General features: G+C 41.4%; 1 protein-coding gene across 5 annotated transcripts; it reads right to left on the bottom strand.

Moving 5' to 3' along the window:
* Window positions 1-66: 66 nt before the first annotated feature.
* On the bottom strand, window positions 67-24,989 carry mtif2 (mitochondrial translational initiation factor 2). Of its 5 annotated transcripts, none has more exons than XM_061987895.2 (14): window positions 24,669-24,980; window positions 22,974-23,089; window positions 22,805-22,919; window positions 12,289-12,460; window positions 12,059-12,219; window positions 11,822-11,998; window positions 11,626-11,765; window positions 11,440-11,564; window positions 1,579-1,783; window positions 1,270-1,516; window positions 1,065-1,205; window positions 848-1,012; window positions 646-786; window positions 67-404 (listed from the first exon to the last, which is right to left on the bottom strand). In XM_061987895.2, exons 2-14 carry the CDS (start codon window positions 23,085-23,087, stop codon window positions 235-237), a joined length of 2,073 nt encoding a protein of 690 aa, XP_061843879.1. In that variant the 5' UTR covers window positions 23,088-23,089; window positions 24,669-24,980; the 3' UTR covers window positions 67-234. The 5 variants fall into 5 exon arrangements, 3 of the variants coding, with proteins under 3 accessions (XP_061843879.1, XP_061843881.1, XP_061843880.1); XR_012051263.1 differs by having other exon boundaries at window positions 253-465; window positions 527-786; window positions 24,669-24,982; XR_009818003.2 differs by having other exon boundaries at window positions 258-404; window positions 852-1,012; window positions 24,669-24,987.
* Window positions 24,990-25,480: the final 491 nt, after the last annotated feature.

Below are 25,480 nucleotides of genomic sequence, written 5' to 3'. Positions count from 1 at the left end.
CATTCCACAGTTTAAAGAATTAAGCCTGTGTTGGCATATAGGAAAATAAAACCGGACTTGAAGTGATTCTTTGACGTACCACAATCAATCAAAATTTATTTACATAGCCACTAATCACAAATGTCTCAAAGGGCTGCACAAGCCACGACGACATCCTGGGCTCAGATACCACATCAGGGCAAGAAAAAAAGTCATTTGGGTCTGGAGGTTGTCAAACAGGAAGTGATGCATGGATCAAAAGCCGGGGTCCCAGGTGGTTACCTGCGGCACGTCCAGCTCCTCCAAACATTGGATGACATCGCCGACGTTGAACACCACGTCAGAGTCCAGCGACAGGCCGCACTCCATTCCCGCCTTCGCCACGCCCACCTCGTCTTTGTGGTGCTTCAACGCCACCAGAGAACCTGCGCAGCAACACTTGTCAACTGACTGTGCTTTTATTTTGAAGGACACTCTCCAGAGAACCTGCGCAGCAACACTTGTCAACTGACTGTGCTTTTATTTTGAAGGACACTCTCCAGAGAACCAGCACAGCAACACTTGTCACCTGACTGTGCTTTTATTTTGAAGGACACTCTCCAGAGAACAAGCACAGCAACACTTGTCAACTGACTGTGCTTTTATTTTGAAGGACGCTCTACTCACCTTCCCACAGCGTCTCTCCGCCTCGAAGCAGACGGAAGCGGAACTTGCGATCAAGCTGACCTTTGTGAACGCGACAGCCGGCCACCGGCAACTTCTTCTTGCCCTGCGTCACATGGAACACGGCCAGCACCGCCGCCTCACCTGGTGGGCGGAGCAAGGGTTGGACGCCGAGGAAGCGCTGAGCAATGATGCGATGACTCACCCACAGTGTTGTGTTGTAGGAGTGACGGCAACTTGCTGTTAAGCTCCGCCTTCAGCTGCTCCACCAGCTGGTAGATGACAGTGTTGAGCCTCAGCGGGACACTCTGCCTCTCCGCCATCTGCCGGACATACTTGCCGGCCGCCACGTTGAAGCCGTACACGCTGCCTGCGGAGGAGCGCCGTCACCCAGAGTCAAGTGGCGGACCGCAGGCTCCTACCTCCAAAAGTCACCGCCATGTTGAGGTCATTTTCGGAGACGTCGCCGATGCCAGAGTGAACCACCGCCAGTCCACACTGGTCCTGAGCGTCGTAGGTGTCCACAACACTCAAGATGGCCTCCAAAGAGCCGTCCACATCAGCTGTGGGCGTGCAACAGGAAGAGGAGGTGAAGAAGAAAGATGGCGTGAAGGCGGCGGCTGGTACCTTTGATGATGAGCGGCAGGCTGAGGTCGGCGTGGGACGTCTTCTCGCTGGGCCTCAGCTTGCCCTTGGTGTTTAGGTAATGGAGGGAAGTCCTCTGGCGCCAGTGGAGGTGGGCCACACTCTCCCTCTGCTTCCTGTACTCATCCAGGTGTTCTTTCTGTTTCACCTGGATGGAACTTTGCTCCACCCTCATCCTCTGAAGCTCCGCCTCTTGGTTCCTCCAGTCCACCACCTCCCTGGCTCGCTGCTGTAGACAGAAGCACCACGTCATGGCCTGGGTCTCACAACCGAGGGGCGTGGCTTCCTGACCTCAGACTCCACCTCCAAGATGGAATCGCCGGCAGACGGAAGATCCTTCCAGCCAATCACCTCTATCGCCATGCTTGGCCCCGCCTCTTTGACCGCTCGGCCCTTCTCGTCAAACAAGTAGCGCACCTTTGCCCAAGTCTTCCCTGCCACCAGGATACAGCCTCGCTTCAGTGCCCCCCGCTGGACGATGGCAGTCGTGGCGGGACTGCAGCAACAAGATGAAGCAGGAAGTGGTATTCAGCAACTTCCTGTTTGTTTAAATGGATCCCCAGGTGTCTATATACACACACTAATTGTGTGTGTGTATATATATATATATACATATATATATATACATATGTATAGCAATAAACACATATATGTACATATCCATGTGTATATATACATACACACACATATATATATACATATATATATACACACATATGTATGTATATATATATATATATATATATATATGTATATATGTATGTATATATATATATATATATATATATATACACATATATATATATATATATATATATATATGTATATATGTGTATATATATATATATATATATATATATATATATATATCTTAATAAGGTTATCCAAAAAATAGTGCTCGATACCATAGTAGAGCGCAATATATGTATGTGTGGGGAAAAAAAATCACAAGACTATTTCATCTCTACAGGCCTGTTTCATGAGGGGGGGTACCCTCAATCATCAGGAGATTTTAATGGGAGCATTCGCATACCATGGTTTATATAGGGCACAGAGTGGGTGGGTACAGGCTGGCGTAGGGGCGTGGTGATTGGCTCATGTGTTACCTAGGAGGTGTTTCCATATATTGCGCTCTACTACGGTATCGAGCACTATTTTTTGGATAACCTTATTAAGACATATACTCCGCTCCAAATTGACATTTGTTGAGCACTGTACGACGATCAGAAATGGAAAAATTCAACATCGACTACTCCACGAAGAACATTCCCATACCCGCGCAGAATGACTACAAGCTAAGGCTCATAGAAAAGACGGAACACTTCCTAAGAAGGATGCGGTGGAAAGCACATTTTTTCCTCCACCCTGAAACAAAAGGAACGCAAAAGGAAACTTACGGATTCAAATCTACCAAGAACCCACCCACAGTTGAGGAACTAAAGGATTTTGAGAACGACATGCTCAAAATGATACAATCAGTCAAATTCAAGCCAGTCCGCAACCCACTCCTCACCAAGCTGAAAAATGACAAGGAGCGCATCAAGAAAGTAAACAACCTCATCATAGCTGCCGATAAAACCACAAACTTCTACAGAATGGACATACCAGAACACCACACCTTACTGGACAGAAGCATCACCAAATCATACAAAAAAGCGCAACCCAACACCTTACAGAACATCCACCTGGAAAATAAAAGGATCGCGGCTGAACTGGACATTGAGGACAGGGTGGACGCCACAGCCAACAAGGAAGCCTTCATCACATTGAAGGACCACAAACCCAACTTCGCAAATAACCCAACATGCCGACTAATAAACCCAACTAAATCTGAAATAGGAAAAATCAGCAAAATAATCCTGGACAGAGTCAACACAAAAATCAAGGACAAAACACCACTCAACCAATGGAGAAATACAGCAGCAGTAATCAAATGGTTCAACAACATCCAAGACAAACAACAGCACAACTTTATCTCCTTTGATATCGAGGAATTTTACCCTTCCATCACGCAAGACCTACTGACTCAAGCACTAGACTTCGCCTCAGACTACGACTCAATCACAGGCAACGAAAGAAACGTCATCATCCACGCAAAAAACTCCATTCTCATCCACAACAGTACACCATGGCAAAAAAAGAACAATGCAACATTTGACGTCACTATGGGAAGTTTTGACGGAGCAGAAACGTGTGAACTCGTTGGGAGTTTCCTCCTCTCCCAGCTCGCTAGCCTCAATCTGAACCTTGGTATTTACCGTGATGACGGACTGGCAGTGTGTCGCGCCTCGCCAAGGAGCAGCGAGAATACCAAGAAGCGCATATGCCAAATTTTCAAAGAGAACGGCCTACGGATCACGATTGAAGCCAACAAGCAAACCGTCAACTTCCTTGACGTCACTTTCAACCTGAGAAATAACAGCTACCAACCATTCACGAAACCCAACACAACACTCCAATACGTGCACCATGACAGCAACCACCCACCCACCACCACGAAAAGAATACCTACCGGAATCAATAAAAGGCTATCGATGCTGTCATCTAGCAAAGCTGAATTTGACCAAGCAACCCCCCCGTACCAAAAAGCCCTTGATGAAAGCGGATACAATTTCACCCTCACCTATGAACCCACGCCAGGAAACCAGCCAAAAAAGAACAGAAAACGAAACGACATCATCTGGTACAACCCCCCATACAGCAAAAACGTCTCAACTAACATTGACACAAATTCCTCAATCTGATTGACAAACACTTTCCCAAAGACAACACCCTAAGAAAAGTATTCAACAAGAACAACATTAAATTGAGCTACAGCTGCATGAACAATATACGACAAATCATCTCAAACCACAACAAAACAATTGCAAATGAGCCGTCGGCCCCCAGACAGAGCGACTCCAAAACCAATAAAGGCTGTAACTGTCGAAAGAAACCTGATTGCCCTCTCAACGGGGGGTGCTTACAAACATCAGTTGTCTACCAATCTAAGGTAATACGCAAGGACATTAACACATCCGACACATATGTAGGATTAACCGAGGGAGAATTCAAAACCAGATGGAACAATCACAAGGCTTCTTTCAGGAACAAAAACCTGCGAAATACCACAGAACTCAGCAAACACATTTGGGACCTCAAAGACAATAATGTTGAATATTCAATAACATGGCAAATTCTTGCATCCAGCACACCTTACAATAGTGGTAATAAAAGATGCAACATATGCTTGAAAGAAAAACTGTTTATTATTTACCGTCCAGACCTGTCATCCCTCAACAAGCGCAGCGAAATAGTAACAGCATGCCGCCATAGACGGAAACACCTCCTAGGTAACACATGAGCCAATCACCACGCCCCTACGCCAGCCTGTACCCACCCACTCTGTGCCCTATACAAACCATGGTATGCGAATGCTCCCATTAAAATCTCCTGATGATTGAGGGTACCCCCCCTCATGAAACAGGCCTGTAGAGATGAAATAGTCTTGTGATTTTTTTCCCCACACACATATATATATATATATATATATATATATATATATATATATATACATATGTGTATTAGAGATGCGCGGATAGGCAATTATTTCATCCGCAACCGCATCAGAAAGTCGTCAAACATCCGCAATCCACCCGATCTAACATTTGATCAGAACTGCATCCGCCCGCCATCTGCCTGCACCCGCCCGTTGTTATATATCTAATATAGACGATGCAAGGCATTAGTGAGGTTATAAAGCTTTTGCCTGCTAAAGAAAGGAGACTGATCCAATGCAGCACAGACATTCGCGTGCCACGCTGTCACGACCCAGACGCACACCAGTGCGCAATCATATGGGAGCCGCGCTGAGCGCACCTCCAAGCGCGTCTCGCTGCCGGCGACGGCCGGGTATATGGGCCCGATGCTCCAGCGCCATCCATTTTCAGGGCTAGTTGATTCGGCAGGTGGGTTGTTACACACTCCTTAGCGGGTTCCAACTTCCATGGCCACCGTCCTAGCTGCTGTCTATATCAACCAGGGTGAGCCCCACCCCTTTCATGAGCGCACTGCGCGCGGAGTGACCCCTGTTACGCGCCCCCGGCAACAGGGGTGGCGGGCAGGTAAGCTGCTTACCTGCTGCGCGTGACGCCGGCCGCGGCGAAGGCGGACGAGGCGGGGTGTCGGTGCGGTGGGCGCGGTGGTGACCGTGGACGTGCGTCAGGCCCTTCTCGCGGATCGCCTCAGCTACGGCTCCCGGTGGGGCCCTCTCGGGGGAAGGGGCCTCGGTCCCGGGGCCCTCTCGGGGGAAGGGGCCTCGGTCCCGGACCCCGGCGAGGCGTCCCTTCTCCGCTCCGTAAAAGTGTCCATCTCTTTTTTTTTTTTTCTTCTGTTGTGGCATATGCTGCAGGTGCCTGCTCGTTTTTCGTATGTGGGTAACAACATTTAACTATGTATATATATTTACCAATTGGTTTAACTGCCACCCGCCTGAATCTATTTAAAATCTAATTTTTTTTTATTTCAACCACCCGACCCGACCTGCGGATAAAATCTAATTTTTTTAAATTTCATCCGCCCGATCCGCGGATAATCCGCGGACTCCGCGGTTGTGCCCGCAAACCGCGCATCTCTAGTATGTATGTATAAATATATACACACACATATACACATAAATATATATATATATATATATATATATACATATACATACACACACACACACACACACACACACACACACACACACACATATACATATATATATATACATACATACACACACACATATATACATATATATATATATATATATACATACATACATAGATACATACATACATACATATATATACACATACATATATATATATACATACATACATACATACATACATACATACATACATACATACATACGCGAAGCCGAAATGTTCCCAAACGAGAGATCTTAACGAGGCAAGAGGGTCTTCCAGCTCTGACTTTTGCATGTTGGCCTAGCCCGGTCGCTGCTAGCATGCCGTGTGTTGTGCCTCAGTGTGCATTGTTTACACAACGTGCGGTACGCTACTTAATATGTCCGTGTGGAAACTCGTTCAGTACACCTCCGAATCGAATCCCCCGTACCGAAACGGTTCAATAAAAAATATACGTACCGTTACACCCTTAGTATATATATATGTCTATGTGTGTGTGTATATATATATATATATATATATATATATACACATATACATATATATATATATATATATATATATATATATATATATATATATATATATATATATATATACACATATACATATATATATATATATATATATATATATATATATATATATATGTCTATATATGTATATGTGTATATATATATATATATATATATATATATATATACATATGTGTATATATACACATATACATATATATATATATATATATATATATATATATATATATATATATATATATATATACACATATACATATATATATATATATATATATATATATATATGTCTATATATGTATATGTGTATATATATATATATATATATATATATATATATACACACACACATAGACATATATATACTAAGGGTGTAACGGTACGTATATTTTTTATTGAACCGTTTCGGTACGGGGGATTCGATTCGGAGGTGTACTGAACGAGTTTCCACACGGACATATTAAGTAGCGTACCGCACGTTGTGTAAACAATGCACACTGAGGCACAACACACGGCATGCTAGCAGCGACCGGGCTAGGCCAACATGCAAAAGTCAGAGCTGGAAGACCCTCTTGCCTCGTTAAGATCTCTCGTTTGGGAACATTTCGGCTTCGCGGTGCGATACAACAATGGAGGACGGAGGTTTGCCGACATTGTTCAGCAGCAGTAGGGTATGCTTCTGGCAACACGTCAAACATGCTAACCCATTTTAAGCGTCACCACCCCCAAGTGAACACCGCTTCAACGGAGAAAAAGACGAGCTTCGTGCAAACACCGCATTCAAGCAGCCTCTCCTCGGCGAGTCAGGCCGGGCTAAAGCAATAACAAATGTTTTTATAGTAGCAGATTTAAGACCATATTGCATTAAAAACTAGATTTTGACCGACTTCTATGGTGGAAGAACAATGAGCCCATATATCCTCTACTGCCAAGTTAGCCAGGCACTATGTACTGTACTGTGCAATCTACTAATAAAAGTCTCAATCAATCAATCAAAAAAAGCACTTTATATGTAGAAAGGTCTTGTTAAGAAACCGTTCTGAGCCTTATCTTATTTAGTTTTTATTTGATATATGTTGACCACATGAACCCTGGCAATGGACCCTGTGTGTATATGTATGTTATTATTATGCTTAGCATTCATGACTGCCTGTGTGTGTATATGTATGTTATTATTATGCTTAGCATTCATGACTGCCTGTGTGTGTATATGTATGTTATTATTATGCTTAGCATTCATGACTGCCTGTGTGTGTATATGTATGTTATTGTTATGCTTAGCATTCATGACTGCCTGTGTGTGTATATGTATGTTATTGTTATGCTTAGCATTCATGACTGCCTGTGTGTGTATATGTATGTTATTATTATGCTTAGCATTCATGACTGCCTGTGTGTGTATATGTATGTTATTATTATGCTTAGCATTCATGACTGCCTGTGTGTATATGTATGTTATTATTATGCTTAGCATTCATGACTGCCTGTGTGTGTATATGTATGTTATTATTATGCTTAGCATTCATGACTGCCTGTGTGTGTATATGTATGTTATTATTATGCTTAGCATTCATGACTGCCTGTGTGTGTATATGTATGTTATTGTTATGCTTAGCATTCATGACTGCCTGTGTGTGTATATGTATGTTATTGTTATGCTTAGCATTCATGACTGCCTGTGTGTGTATATGTATGTTATTATTATGCTTAGCATTCATGACTGCCTGTGTGTGTATATGTATGTTATTATTATGCTTAGCATTCATGACTGCCTGTGTGTATATGTATGTTATTATTATGCTTAGCATTCATGACTGCCTGTGTGTGTATATGTATGTTATTATTTCTTAGCATTCATGACTGCCTGTGTGTGTATATGTATGTTATTATTATGCTTAGCATTCATGACTGCCTGTGTGTGTATATGTATGTTATTTCTTAGCATTCATGACTGCCTGTGTGTGTATATGTATGTTATTATTATGCTTAGCATTCATGACTGCCTGTGTGTATATGTATGTTATTATTATGCTTAGCATTCATGACTGCCTGTGTGTGTATATGTATGTTATTATTATGCTTAGCATTCATGACTGCCTGTGTGTGTATATGTATGTTATTGTTATGCTTAGCATTCATGACTGCCTGTGTGTGTATATGTATGTTATTTCTTAGCATTCATGACTGCCTGTGTGTGTATATGTATGTTATTATTATGCTTAGCATTCATGACTGCCTGTGTGTATATGTATGTTATTATTATGCTTAGCATTCATGACTGCCTGTGTGTGTATATGTATGTTATTTCTTAGCATTCATGACTGCCTGTGTGTGTATATGTATGTTATTATTATGCTTAGCATTCATGACTGCCTGTGTGTGTATATGTATGTTATTTCTTAGCATTCATGACTGCCTGTGTGTGTATATGTATGTTATTTCTTAGCATTCATGACTGCCTGTGTGTGTATATGTATGTTATTTCTTAGCATTCATGACTGCCTGTGTGTGTATATGTATGTTATTGTTATGCTTAGCATTCATGACTGCCTGTGTGTGTATGTATATGTATGTTATTATTTCTTAGCATTCATGACTGCCTGTGTGTGTATATGTATGTTATTATTATGCTTAGCATTCATGACTGCCTGTGTGTGTATATGTATGTTATTTCTTAGCATTCATGACTGCCTGTGTGTGTATATGTATGTTATTGTTATGCTTAGCATTCATGACTGCCTGTGTGTGTATATGTATGTTATTATTTCTTAGCATTCATGACTGCCTGTGTGTGTATATGTATGTTATTATTATGCTTAGCATTCATGACTGCCTGTGTGTGTATATGTATGTTATTTCTTAGCATTCATGACTGCCTGTGTGTGTATACCGTATGTATGTTATTATTATGCTTAGCATTCATGACTGCCTGTGTGTGTATATGTATGTTATTATTATGCTTAGCATTCATGACTGCCTGTGTGTGTATATGTATGTTATTTCTTAGCATTCATGACTGCCTGTGTGTGTACCGTATATGTATGTTATTGTTTCTTAGCATTCATGACTGCCTGTGTGTGTATATGTATGTTATTGTTATGCTTAGCATTCATGATTGCCTGTGTGTGTGTATATGTATGTTATTGTTATGCTTAGCATTCATGACTGCCTGTGTGTGTATATGTATGTTATTATTTCTTAGCATTCATGACTGCCTGTGTGTGTATATGTATGTTATTTTTATGCTTAGCATTCATGACTGCCAGTGTGTGTATATGTTTGTTATTATTATGCTTAGCATTCATGACTGCCTGTGTGTGTATATGTATGTTATTGTTATGCTTAGCATTCATGACTGCCTGTGTGTGTATATGTATGTTATTTCTTAGCATTCATGACTGCCTGTGTGTGTATATGTATGTTATTATTATGCTTAGCATTCATGACTGCCTGTGTGTGTATATGTATGTTATTTCTTAGCATTCATGACTGCCTGTGTGTGTATATGTATGTTATTTCTTAGCATTCATGACTGCCTGTGTGTGTATATGTATGTTATTGTTATGCTTAGCATTCATGACTGCCTGTGTGTGTATATGTATGTTATTTCTTAGCATTCATGACTGCCTGTGTGTGTATATGTATGTTATTATTATGCTTAGCATTCATGACTGCCTGTGTGTGTATATGTATGTTATTTCTTAGCATTCATGACTGCCTGTGTGTGTATATGTATGTTATTGTTTCTTAGCATTCATGACTGCCTGTGTGTGTATATGTATGTTATTATTATGCTTAGCATTCATGACTGCCTGTGTGTGTATATGTATGTTATTTCTTAGCATTCATGACTGCCTGTGTGTGTATATGTATGTTATTGTTTCTTAGCATTCATGACTGCCTGTGTGTGTATATGTATGTTATTGTTATGCTTAGCATTCATGATTGCCTGTGTGTGTGTATATGTATGTTATTGTTATGCTTAGCATTCATGACTGCCTGTGTGTGTATATGTATGTTATTATTTCTTAGCATTCATGACTGCCTGTGTGTGTATATGTATGTTATTTTTATGCTTAGCATTCATGACTGCCAGTGTGTGTATATGTATGTTATTATTATGCTTAGCATTCATGACTGCCTGTGTGTGTATATGTATGTTATTATTTCTTAGCATTCATGACTGCCTGTGTGTGTATATGTATGTTATTATTATGCTTAGCATTCATGACTGCCTGTGTGTGTATATGTATGTTATTATTATGCTTAGCATTCATGACTGCCTGTGTGTATATGTATGTTATTGTTATGCTTAGCATTCATGACTGCCTGTGTGTGTATATGTATGTTATTGTTATGCTTAGCATTCATGACTGCCTGTGTGTGTATATGTATGTTATTATTATGCTTAGCATTCATGACTGCCTGTGTGTGTATATGTATGTTATTTTTATGCTTAGCATTCATGACTGCCTGTGTGTGTATATGTATGTTATTATTTCTTAGCATTCATGACTGCCTGTGTGTGTATATGTATGTTATTATTATGCTTAGCATTCATGACTGCCTGCTGTTGCACTGATCAGCCTAGTGGTGGCTTACATCCATCACACACACAGCTACTTCTATTTTTGGGCAGAATTATTATAGTGTTCCCAATGTTAAAAGGATAAAGCCATTGCTTACAAATTTGGTAAATAAATAACCAAAAAATGTATATTTTGTTACTGTACCGAAAATTAACCGAACCGTGACCTCTAAACCGAGGTACGTACCGAACCAAAATTTTTGTGTACCATTACACCCTTAATATATACACTTATATACACAAATATACATATATATAAATAAATAACGGTGCCATGAAGGCAATGCAACATCACCACAAACTCTTGTTTAAGAGAGACACCATCTTGTTTCTATGACCTTACACTACTAACCCTTTGCCTTTGTCTGTGCGACTCTCGATGACCACGCCCTCCACCGGGCCATCAGGCTCTGCCTTCAGCTCCAGCACCTCTGCCAGGGCCACCGTGGCCTCCACCAGAGCCAGCAGGTTGTCCCCCTGGCGACGACCAGAGTGGGAGGTGGTGACTACCGTCAGCACGAGTTACAGGTGTCCATACCTTAAGGGCGGAGACGTGGATGGCCTGAACGTCTCCTCCCAACTCCTCGCAGACCACATCGTGAGCCAGGAGTTCCCGTTTGACCCTCTGAGGGTCGGCCTGAGGCTTGTCGCACTTGTTGACTGCCACGATGATGGGAACTGCAACACACAAGGATGCTAACGCCGCCAGTCAGCAGCTGTGGTGCGTACCTTACCTGCGGCTCGCTTGGCGTGCTGGATGGATTCCACCGTCTGTTTCATCACGCCGTCGTCGGCCGCCACCACCAGGATGACTATGTCTGTGGCGTGGGCTCCACGCGCCCTCATGGCGGAGAAGGCGGCATGGCCGGGCGTGTCCAGGAAGGTGATGGTCTCACCTGTGGGCAACTCCACTGCAAAACAAAAACACGGTGGGTTCCTTCACCAGTGTGGGCCGGTTCTGAGTCCGATACCTCGGAAGGCTCCGATGTGCTGCGTGATGCCGCCGGCCTCCTTGGCAGCAATCTGGCTTTTCCTCAGACTATCCAGCAGTGTGGTCTTGCCGTGGTCCACGTGACCCATGATTGTCACCACTGGGGGGCGCTGCACCATTCTGCTCTGGTCCGCCGGAGGTCTGCGGGGATCAGAGGTCAGCTGTTAGAACAGTTTGATGATGTCATAGCGTGATCAAACTGTGAAGTACCGTGGCACGGCGTCTCTGTCCTCTCTTTCTTGACTCTCCGTCAGTTTGGCCCATCGGAACTTCATTCCTGAGCGCGTCACCACCTCTTTGATCCACCTCTCGTCCAGAACCGAGTCTGGCTGCAGACAGTCCACATCCAGCGACGTATTCAGCAGCGCCTCCACTATGTGATCTACACACATCCAAAGTCCTGGTCTGTGACTTGTTGAAACTACTACAAGTGGAAAGCACTGATCTGGATCAGAACAGTCCAAGACTAGACCCTAGACTTAAACAGCTAAGATCTAGTCTTGGACTTCAACTGATAGTTTTAGTTGTATTGTAAAACTTACAAATGTTGCTTAAAGTGATGAAGAATACTTTCGATCAGAAACACTATGGACAGTTCTACTTCCAGTTCAAGGCACGAAACAGGAACAACATATTGAACCCGCAGCACCTGCTGTGAGCAAACTCGTCCTAAAGATGGCGATATAGCACAAACAATAACACACCTTTTTAGCGTAACATGAAAACTATTTCTTTAAAAACTAAACATTATGGCCATTAGCAAGGAAAAATCCATAAATTAGCCGCAACGTTTTATAAGGAGCAGGATTCAAAGCGTGGGAAATTTATTGTCCGGAAAGTATGCTACTAGCCTTACAAATGGAAACATTATTGTTTACATTTGTATGTGTGACACACATTATTGTAGACATGTGTATGTGTGACTCACATTATTGTTGACATGTGTATGTGTGACTCACATTGTTGTTGACATGTGTATGTGTGACTCACATTATTGTTTACATGTGTATGTGTGACTCACATTGTTGTTGACATGTGTATGTGTGACTCACATTATTGTTAACAAGTGTATGTGTGACTCACATTATTGTTGACAAGTGTATGTGTGACTCACATTATTGTTTACATGTGTATGTGTGACTCACATTATTGTTTACATGTGTATGTGTGACTCACATTATTGTTGACATGTGTATGTGTGACTCACATTATTGTTTACATGTGTATGTGTGACTCACATTATTGTTGACATGTGTATGTGTGATTCACATTGTTGTTTACATGTGTATGTGTGACTCACATTGTTGTTGACATGTGTATGTGTGACTCACATTATTGTTGACAAGTGTATGTGTGACTCACATTATTGTTGACAAGTGTATGTGTGACTCACATTATTGTTTACATGTGTATGTGTGACTCACATTATTGTTTACATGTGTATGTGTGACTCACATTATTGTTGACATGTGTATGTGTGACTCACATTATTGTTGACATGTGTATGTGTGACTCACATTATTGTTTACATGTGTATGTGTGACTCACATTGTTGTTGACATGTGTATGTGTGACTCACATTATTGTTGACATGTGTATGTGTGACTCACATTATTGTTGACAAGTGTATGTGTGACTCACATTATTGTTGACAAGTGTATGTGTGACTCACATTATTGTTGACATGTGTATGTGTGACTCACATTATTGTTGACATGTGTATGTGTGACTCACATTATTGTTGACATGTGTATGTGTGACTCACATTATTGTTTACATGTGTATGTGTGACTCACATTATTGTTGACAAGTGTATGTGTGACTCACATTATTGTTGACATGTGTATGTGTGACTCACATTATTGTTGACATGTGTATGTGTGACTCACATTAGTGTTTACATGTGTATGTGTGACTCACATTATTGTTGACATGTGTATGTGTGACTCACATTGTTGTTGACATGTGTATGTGTGACTCACATTAGTGTTTACATGTGTATGTGTGACTCACATTATTGTTGACAAGTGTATGTGTGACTCACATTGTTGTTGACATGTGTATGTGTGACTCACATTATTGTTTACATGTGTATGTGTGACTCACATTATTGTTGACAAGTGTATGTGTGACTCACATTATTGTTGACAAGTGTATGTGTGACTCACATTATTGTTGACGTGTGTGTGACTCACATTATTGTTGACATGTGTATGTGTGACTCACATTATTGTTTACACGTGTATGTGTGACTCACTATATTGTTGACATGTGCATGTGTGACTCACATTATTGTTTACATGTGTATGTGTGACTCACATTAGTGTTGACATGTGTATGTGTGCCTCACATTATTGTTGACATGTGTATGTGTGACTCACATTATTGTTTACATGTGTATGTGTGACTCACATTGTTGTTGACATGTGTACTCACATTGTTGTTTACATGTGTATGTGTGACTCACTATATTGTTGTCATGTGTATGTGTGACTCACATTATTGTTTACATTTGTATGTGTGACTCACATTATTGTTGACATGTGTATGTGTGACTCACATTATTGTTTACATTTGTATGTGTGACTCACATTATTGTTGACATGTGTATGTGTGACTCACATTATTGTTGACATGTGTATGTGTGACTCACATTATTGTTTACATTTGTATGTGTGACTCACATTATTGTTGACATGTGTATGTGTGACTCACATTATTGTTGACATGTGTATGTGTGACTCACATTATTGTTTACATTTGTATGTGTGACTCACATTATTGTTGACATGTGTATGTGTGACTCACGTTATTGTTGACATGTGTATGTGTGACTCACATTATTGTTTACATGTGTATGTGTGACTCACATTATTGTTTACATGTGTATGTGTGACTCACATTGTTGTTGACATGTGTACTCACATTGTTGTTTACATGTGTATGTGTGACTCACATTATTGTTTACATTTGTATGTGTGACTCACATTATTGTTTACATGTGTGACTCACATTGTAGACATGTGTATGTGTGACTCACATTAGTGTTGACATGTGTATGTGTGACTCACATTATTGTTTACATGTGTATGTGTGACTCACATTGTTGTTGACATGTGTATGTGTGACTCACATTATTGTTTACATGTGTATGTGTGACTCACATTATTGTTTACATGTGTATGTGTGACTCACATTGTTGTTGACATGTGTAATCACATTGTTGTTGACATGTGTATGTGTGACTCACATTATTGTTTACATGTGTATGTGTGACTCACATTATTGTTTACATGTGTATGTGTGACTCACATTGTTGTTTACATGTGTATGTGTGACTCACTATATTGTTGTCATGTGTATGTGTGACTCACATTGTTGTTTACATGTGTATGTGTGACTCACATTATTGTTTACATTTGTATGTGTGACTCACATTATTGTTTACATTTGTATGTGTGACTCACATTATTGTTTACATTTGTATGTGTGACTCACATTATTGTTTACATTTGTATGTGTGACTCACATTATTGTTGACATGTGTATGTGTGACTCACATTATTGTTTACATGTGTATGTGTGACTCACATTGTTGTTGACATGTGTATGTGTGACTCACTATATTGTTGTCATGTGTATGTGTGACTCACATTATTGTTTACATTTGCATGTGTGACTCACATTATTGTTTACATGTGTATGTGTGACTCACATTGTTGTTGACATTTGTATGTGTGACTCACATTATTGTTGACATGTGTATGTGTGACTCACATTATTGTTGACATTTGTATGTGTGACTCACATTATTGTTTACATTTGTATGTGTGACTCACATTATTGTTGACATGTGTATGTGTGACTCACATTAGTGTTGACATTTGTGTGTGACTCACATTGTTTACATTTGTATGTGTGACTCACATTAGTGTTGACATGTGTATGTGTGACTCACATTAGTGTTTACATTTGTGTGTGTGACTCACATTAGTGGTTACATTTGTGTGTGTCACTCACATTAGTGTTGACATGTGTATGTGTGACTCACATTAGTGTTTACATTTGTGTGTGTCACTCACATTAGTGGTTACATTTGTGTGTGTCACTCACATTAGTGTTTACATTTGTGTGTGTCACTCACATTATTGTTGACATTTGTGTGTGTCACTCACATTAGTGTTTACATTTGTGTGTGTCACTCACATTAGTGTTTACATTTGTGTGTGTCACTCACATTATTGTTGACATTTGTGTGTGTCACTCACATTAGTGTTTACATTTGTGTGTGTCACTCACATTATTGTTGACATTTGTGTGTGTCACTCACATTAGTGTTTACATTTGTGTGTCACTCACATTAGTGTTTACATTTGTGTGTGTCACTCACATTCGTGTTTACATTTGTGTGTGTCACTCACATTAGTGTGTACATTTGTGTGTGTCACTCACATTAGTGTTTACATTTGTGTGTGTGACTCACATTAGTGTGTACATTTGTGTGTGTCACTCAGATTAGTGTTTACATTTGTGTGTGTCACTCACATTAGTGTTTACATTTGTGTGTGTCACTCACATTAGTGCTTACATTTGTGTGTGTGACTCACATGTTTACATTATTGTTTACAGACGTGTTTCTATTGTTGTGGCCTAAAACACATGAAATTGCCGCAGCTTTTTCAGAAGGTTTCATGTTTAAAGTCTTTTTTTCCACAGAAGACTACAAGAGTCCCACAGAAGAAGACTACAAGAGTCCCACAGAAGAAGACTACAAGAGTCCCACAGAAGAAGACTACAAGAGTACCACAGAAGAAGACTACAAGAGTACCACAGAAGAAGACTACAAGAGTACCACAGAAGAAGACTACAAGAGTCCCACAGAAGAAGACTACAAGAGTCCCACAGAAAAAGACTACAAGAGTACCACAGAAGAAGACTACAAGAGTCCCACAGAAGAAGACTACAAGAGTCCCACAGAAAAAGACTACAAGAGTACCACAGAAAAAGACTACAAGAGTACCACAGAAGAAGACTACAAGAGTACCACAGAAGAAGACTACAAGAGTACCACAGAAGAAGACTACAAGAGTCCCACAGAAGAAGACTACAAGAGTACCACAGAAAAAGACTACAAGAGTACCACAGAAGAAGACTACAAGAGTCCCACAGAAGAAGACTACAAGAGTACCACAGAAAAAGACTACAAGAGTACCACAGAAGAAGACTACAAGAGTCCCACAGAAGAAGACTACAAGAGTCCCACAGAAGAAGACTACAAGAGTACCACAGAAAAAGACTACAAGAGTACCACACAAGACTACAAAAGTACCACAGAAGAAGACTACAAGAGTACCACACACGACTACAAGAGTACCACACAAGACTACAAGACTACCACACAAGACTACAAGAGTACCACACAAGACTACAAGACTACCACACAAGACTACAAGACTACCACACAAGACTACAAGAGTACCACACAAGGAGACTACAAGAGTACCACAGAAGGAGAGAAGAAGAGTACCACAGAAGAAGAGGACCACAGAAGAAGAGTACCACACAAGACTACAAGAGAACCACAGAAGAAGAGTACCACACAAGACTACAAGAGAACCACAGAAGAAGAGTAGAAGAGTACCACAGAAGAAGAGAAGAAGAGTACCAAAGAAGAAAAGTACCACAGAAGAAGACTACAAGAGTACCACACAAGATTACAAGAGTACCACAGAGAAGACTACAAGAGTACCACAGAGGAGACTACAAGAGTAACACACAAGACTACAAAAGTACCACAGAAGAAGACTACAAGAGTACCACACAAGACTACAAAAGTACCACAGAAGAAGACTACAAGAGTACCACAGAACACTACAAGAGTACCACAGAAGACTACTAAAGTACCACAGAAGAAGACTACAAGAGTACCACACAAGACTACAAAAGTACCACAGAAGAAGACTACAAGAGTACCACACACGACTACAAGAGTACCACAGAAGAAGACTACAAGAGTACCACACAAGACTACAAGAGTACCACACAAGACTACAAGAGTACCACAGAAGAAGACTACAAGAGTACCACACAAGACTACAAAAGTACCACAGAAGAAGACTACAAGAGTACCACACAAGACTACAAGAGTACCACAGAAGAAGACTACAAGAGTACCACACAAGACTACAAGAGTACCACAGAAGAAGACTACAAGAGTACCACACAAGACTACCACACAAGACTACAAGAGTACCACACAAGACTACAAGACTACCACACAAGACTACAAGAGTACCACACAAGACTACAAGACTACCACACAAGACTACAAGAGTACCACACAAGACTACAAGACTACCACACAAGACTACAAGAGTACCACACAAGACTACCACACAAGACTACAAGAGTACCACACAAGACTACAAGACTACCACACAAGACTACAAGACTACCACACAAGACTACAAGAGTACCACACAAGGAGACTACAAGAGTACCACAGAAGGAGAGAAGAAGAGTACCACAGAAGAAGAGGACCACAGAAGAAGAGTACCACACAAGACTACAAGAGAACCACAGAAGAAGAGTAGAAGAGTACCACAGAAGAAGAGAAGAAGAGTACCAAAGAAGAAAAGTACCACAGAAGAAGAGTAGAAGAGTACCACAGAAGAAGACTACAAGAGTACCACACAAGATTACAAGAGTACCACAGAAGAAGACTACAAGAGTACCACACAAGACTACAAGAGTAACACACAAGACTACAAAAGTACCACAGAAGAAGACTACAAGAGTACCACACAAGCCTACAAGAGTACCACAGAAGAAGACTACAAGAGTACCACAGAAGAAGACTACAAGAGTACCACACAAGCCTACAAGAGTACCACAGAAGAAGACTACAAGAGTACCACAGAAGAAGACTACAAGAGTACCACAGAAGAAGACTACAAGAGTACAACACAAGCCTACAAAAGTACCACAGAAGAAGACTACCGTATTTTCCGCACTATAAGGCGCACCTAAAAACCACAAATTTTCTCAAAAGCTGACAGTGCGCCTTATAATCCGGTGCGCCTTATATATGGGTTAATATTAATATTAATTTTCATAAAGTTTCGGTCTCGCAACTACGGTAAACAGCCGCCATCTTTTTTCCCCGTAGAAGAAGCGCGCGGTGCATGCTGGGATATGTGACGTTTCATTTCCATTTGTGTGTTTATGTAAAGACCCCAAAATGGCTCCTATTAAGTGTGTTGTCTGTCTAATTATAAATAATGCAGACGAGGCGTGTTAACTGAGTTCTCAACGTTTACTCACAGCGTGCTCATAACCACATTCTAACTGCCAGCATACAACAACGCTTCTCAGGGCTACCGCGCATGCTCGTCACTATCGTTGCATGCTGGGTAGTGTAGTTGTTATATTTGCTAGCTCATAACATCACATTAAGAGACACGCTTACGCGCTTAATTCAATACTCGCCGTCATTCCGGGTGGATTGACAAAAGACCTCCAGCCGCTAGATATTGCTGTCAACAGGGCATTCGAAGCTAGACTGCTAACTGCGTGGGAACAGTGGATGACAGAAGGCGAACACACCTTCACTAAGACAGGGAGACAGCGCCAGACGACGCCAACATCACCTTCACCAAGACAGGGAGACAGCGCCAGACGACGCCAACATCTGCCAGTGGATCGTAAATGCCTGGGCAGATATTTCGGTCACAACTGTGGTCCGAGCTTTCCGGAAGGCAGGATTCACAGAACTGCTGGACAACAGTGACACTGACTCCGATGACTTCGACGAGACGGAACCGGCCATTTTGGATCCCACATTTGCCCAACTTTTCAATTCGGACACCGAAGGAGAAGAATTCGAGGGATTTATGAATGAAGAATAACTTCAGAAAGTGAGCGTTATGTTTATTTTGTGTGTTGTGACATTAACGTTCGAGCAACATTATGTTGCTATTGCTCTGCACTATTTTGAATTTTACTATGTTTGTGATTGCACATTTGCGTACATTTTGGGAGTGAACAGAGTTGTTAGAACGCTGGTTTTTAATATATTATTAAAGTTTGACTGACCTATCTGACTGTTTTTTTGACATTCCTTTAGCGCAGTTAGATGCGGCTTACAACACCGGGCGGCTTATAGGTGGACAAAGTTTTGAAATATGCCGTTCATTGAAGGCGCGGCTTTTAACCCAGGGCGCCTTATGGTGCGGAAAATACGGTACAAGAGTACCACACAAGCCTACAAGAGTACCACAGAAAAAGACTACAAGAGTACCACAGAGGAGACTACAAGAGTACCACATAAGACTACAAAAGTTCCACAGAAGAAGACTATAAGAGTACCACACAAGCCTACAAAAGTACCACAGAAGAAGACTACAAGAGTACCACAGAAGCCTACAAGAATACCACAGAAAAAGACTACAAGAGTACCACAGAAAAAGACTACAAGAGTACCACAGAAGAAGACTACAAGAGTCCCACACAAGACTACAAGAGTACCACAGAGGAGACTACAAGAGTAACACACAAGACTACAAAAGTACCACAGAAGAAGATTACAAGAGTACCACACAAGCCTACAAGAGTACCAGAGAAGAAGACTACAAGAGTCCCACACAAGACTACAAGAGTACCACAAAAGAAGACTACAAAAGTACCACAGAAGAAGACTACAAGAGTACCACGTAAGACTACAAAAGTTCCACAGAAGAAGACTGCAAGAGTACCACACAAGAAGACTAGAAGAGTACCACAGAAGAAAAGTAGAAGAGCACCACGGAAGAAGACTACAAGAGTACCACACAAGAAGACTAGAAGAGTACCACAGAAGAAAAGTAGAAGAGTACCACAGAGGAAGACTACAAGAGTACCAAAGAAGAAGACTACAAGAGTACCACACAAGACTACAAAAGTATCACAGAAGAAGACTACAAGAGTACTACACAAGAAGACTAGAAGAGTACCACAGAACAAAAGTAGAAGAGTACCACAGAAGAAGACTACAAGAGTACCACAGAAGAAGACTACAAGAGTACCACAGAAGAAGACTACAAGAGTACCACAGAAGAAGACAACAAGAGTACCACAGACGAAGACAACAAGAGTACCACACAAGAAGACAACAAGAGTACCACACAAGAAGACTACAAGAGTACCACAGAAGAAGACTACAAGAGTACCACAGAAGAAGACTACAAGAGTACCACACAAGACTACAAGATTACCACAGAAAAAGACTACAAGAGTACCACAGAAGAAGACTACAAGAGTACCACAGAAGAAGACTACAAGAGTACCACAGAAGAAAAGTAGAAGAGTATCACACAAGACTACAAGAGTACCACAGAAGAGTAGAAGAGTACCACAGAAGAAGAGTACCACAGAGGAAGAGTAGAAGAGTACCACAGAAGAAGAGTATCACAGAAGAAGAGTAGCAGAGTACCACAGAAGAAGAGCAGAAGAGTACTACAGAAGGAGTACCACAGAAGAAGAGAACCACAGAAGAAGAGTACCACAGAAGAAGAGAAGAAGAGTACCACAGAAGAAGAGAACCACAGAAGAAGAGTACCACAGAGGAAGAGTAGAAGAGTACCACAGAAGAAGAGTACCACAGAAGAAGAGTAGCAGAGTACCACAGAAGAAGAGCAGAAGAGTACTACAGAAGGAGTACCACAGAAGAAGAGAACCACAGAAGAAGAGTACCACAGAAGAAGAGAAGAAGAGTACCACAGAAGAAGAGAACCACAGAAGAAGAGTACCACAGAAGAAGAGAAGAAGAGTACCACAGAAGAAGAGAACCACAGAAGAAGAGTACCACAGAAGAGAAGAAGAGTACCACAGAAGAAGAGAACCACAGAAGAAGAGTACCACAGAAGAAGAGAAGAAGAGTACCACAGAAGAAGAGAACCACAGAAGAAGGGTAGAAGAGTACCACAGAAAAAGAGAAGAGTACCACAGAAGAAGAGTACCACAGAAGAGTAGAAGAGTACCACAGAAGAAGAGTACCACAGAAGAAGAGTAGAAGAGTACCACAGAAGAAGAGTACCACAGAAGAAGAGTAGAAGAGTACTACAGAAGAAGAGCAGAAGAGTACCACAGAAGGAGTACCACAGAAGAAGAGAACCACAGAAGAGTACCACAGAAGAAGAGTAGAAGAGTACTACAGAAGAAGAGCAGAAGAGTACCACAGAAGGAGTACCACAGAAGAAGAGAACCACAGAAGAAGAGTACCACAGAAGAGAAGAAGAGTACCACAGAAGAAGAGAACCACAGAAGAAGAGAACCACAGAAGAAGGGTAGAAGAGTACCACAGAAGAAGAGTACTACAGAAGGAGTACCACAGAAGAAGGGTAGAAGAGTACCACAGAAGAAGAGTACTACAGAAGGAGTACCACAGAAGAAGAGTACCACAGAAGAAGAGTACCACAGAAGAGAAGAAGAGTACCACAGAAGAAGAGAACCACAGAAGAAGAGAACCACAGAAGAAGGGTAGAAGAGTACCACAGAAGAAGAGTACTACAGAAGAAGAGAACCACAGAAGAAGAGAACCACAGAAGAAGGGTAGAAGAGTACCACAGAAGAAGAGTACCACAGAAGAAGAGAACCACAGAAGAAGAGAACCACAGAAGAAGGGTAGAAGAGTACCACAGAAGAAGAGTACCACAGAAGAAGAGAACCACAGAAGAAGACAAGTCCTCACCAAGGTCTCGGTCCATGGCGCGAGCGAGCGCCTCCACCGTCATCCTCTGCCAGATTTCTACTTCCGGTTTGTTCCTGTTGACCTTTGGCCTCTGCTCCTTCCGGTCACCTTTGACCTGCAGCAGGCCACAAGGTGAGGTCACGTGACAGCCCCGAGCTTCACAACTCACCTGCTTGGAGGCCAACGTCCTGCAGGTGAACAGGGGGGCGGGGCTTGTAGCCGGAAGTAGGGCTGGGTGCACGAGGCGGCCAACTCGGCGCACCAACAAAGAAATCATCATCATATCTGTCAGCAAAATAACATCTTTTATTACCTAACTCTTTTATTAACTAACTTGTATGTTGCTCACTGAAGAAATCATCATATCTGTCAGCAAAATAACATCTTTTATTAACTAACTTATTGCACAGTACATATTCCGTACAATTGACCACTAAATGGTAACACCCCAATAAGTTTTTCAACTTGTTTAAGTCGGGGTCCACGTTAATCAATTCATGGTACAAATATATACTATCATCATAATACAGTCATCACACAAGTTCATCATCAGAGTATATACATTGAATTATTTACATTATTTACAATCCGGGGGGTGGGATGGGGAGGGTTTGGTTGATATCATCACTTCAGTCATCAACAATTGCATCATCAGAAAAATGGCCATTGAAACAGTGTAGGTGTGACTTGGTAGGATATGTACAGCGAGCAGAGAACATAGTGAGTTCAGAAAGCATAAGAACAAGTATATACATTTGATTATTTACATTTGGTTATTTACAATCCGGGGAGGTGGGATGTGGAGGGTGTTAGTTTAAAGTTAAAGTAGCAATGATTGTCACACACACACTAGGTGTGGCGAGATTATTCTCTGCATTTGACCCATCACCCTTGATCACCCCCTGGGAGGTGAGGGGAGCAGTGGGCAGCAGCGGTGGCCGCGCCCGGGAATCATTTTGGTGATTTAGAGTTGAAGTTGCCTGGAGGTGTTCTTTTAGTGCGGTTTTGAAGGAGGATAGAGATGCACTTTCTTTTACACCTGTTGGGAGTGCATTCCATATTGATGTGGCATAGAAGGAGAATGAGTTAAGACCTTTGTTAGATGGGAATCTGGGTTGAACGTGGTTAGTGGAGCTCTCCCTGGTGTTGTAGTTATGGCGGTCAAGGAAGTAGTTTGACATGTACATGTACATAACTAGAGATGTCAGATAATATCAGCCTGCCGATAAATGCTTTAAAATGTAATATTGGAAATTATCGGTGTCGTTTTTTTTTTTATTATCGGTATCGTTTTTTTGTTTGTTTTTTATTTAAATTAAATCAACATAAAAAACACAATATACACTTACAATTAGTGCACCAACCCAAAGAACCTCCCTCCTCCATCCACACTCATTCACCCAAAAGGGTTGTTTCTTTCTGTTATTAATATTGTGGTTCCTACATTATATATCAATATATATCAATACAGTCTGCAGGGATACAGTCCGTAAGCACACATGCTGCTCCACTAATAGTACTAACCTTTAACACTTCATTTTACTCATTTTCTATGTAACTGTTTTTATATTGTTTTACTTTCTTTTTTATTCAAGAAAATGTTTTTATCTTATTCTATAATTGAAAGAAAAAAGGACCTTATCTTCACCATACCTGGCTGTCCAAATTAGGCATAATAATGTGTTAATTCCACAACTGTATATATCGGTATCGGTAATTACGAGTTGGACAATATCGGATATCGGCAAAAAAGCCATTATCGGACATCCCTCCTAATAACTCTTTTATTGTTTAACTTGTATGTTGCTCGCTGAAGAAGTGAAAGACGTTACCTTGTGGAAACTGAAGAAGTGAAAGACGTTACCTTCTGGAAACTGAAGAAGTGAAATGTAACCTTCTGGAAACTTCCACCTTCGTCGAAAGAAAATCCACGTCTGATGTGGTCAAAAACACAAAAATGAGAAGCCTTCTTTAGCCGTAAGGTGACCGAAACACCAGGCGGAAGAAACAAACATGGTCTTAATGGGAAATAAGTTGTACTTGTAACATGGTCTTAATGGGGAAAATGGAAGAAATCATTTCTACTTTTAAGGAGAGTACTGCGGACACGCACGCCGCCATGACACTTTGCGGCAGCGTTCCAGTGACGTCACCACCCGCCGCATACTTGTGACGTCACCGCCCCAGCGGCGTGGAGGGCAACTGCAGCTCATAATGACTTCCGCTTCCGGTGTCTCCACTGACGATTAGGCTCACTCTAAGCTACATATTTAGCTGTTTGTTTTCATTTGATTCATGACTTCTGTACACTTAGCTAAACATTTTAACATTTGTTGACACAATATCCTATACTTGTTGGAGCTTGAATGTTAGCTAACACCAGCACCCATACTTGCCAACCTTGAGACATCCGAATTCGGGAGGTGGGGGGGGGGTATATATTTATATATACATCCATCCATCCATCCATTTTCTACCGCTTATTCCATTTGGGGTCGCGGGGGGCGCTGGAGCCTATCTCAGCTACAATCGGGCGGAAGACAAGTCGCCACCTCATCGCAGGGCCAACACAGATAGACAGACAACATTCACACTCACATCCACACACTAGGGACCATTTAGTGTTGCCAATCAACTTATCCCCAGGTGCATGTCTTTGGAGGTGGGAGGAAGCCG

The sequence above is a fragment of the Nerophis lumbriciformis genome, linkage group LG27 (assembly GCF_033978685.3).
Source record: "Nerophis lumbriciformis linkage group LG27, RoL_Nlum_v2.1, whole genome shotgun sequence".
NCBI classification, from domain to species: domain Eukaryota; kingdom Metazoa; phylum Chordata; class Actinopteri; order Syngnathiformes; family Syngnathidae; genus Nerophis; species Nerophis lumbriciformis.
Note: the sequence above shows the minus strand (reverse complement) of the source record. Positions and strands in the feature narration are given on the sequence as shown.

Bases quoted from the DNA above. Each gene is read 5' to 3' on its own strand.
- mtif2 (XM_061987895.2), bottom strand. From the start codon at position 23,087: ATGATGATGATTTCTTTGTTGGTGCGCCGAGTTGGCCGCCTCGTGCAC. The intron at 12,461-22,804 runs GTGAGGACTTGT...GGATGTGTGTAG, and splicing joins CGCCATGGACCGAGACCTTG to ATCACATAGTGGAGGCGCTG. The intron at 12,220-12,288 runs GTACTTCACAGT...TGATCCCCGCAG, and splicing joins GACAGAGACGCCGTGCCACG to ACCTCCGGCGGACCAGAGCA.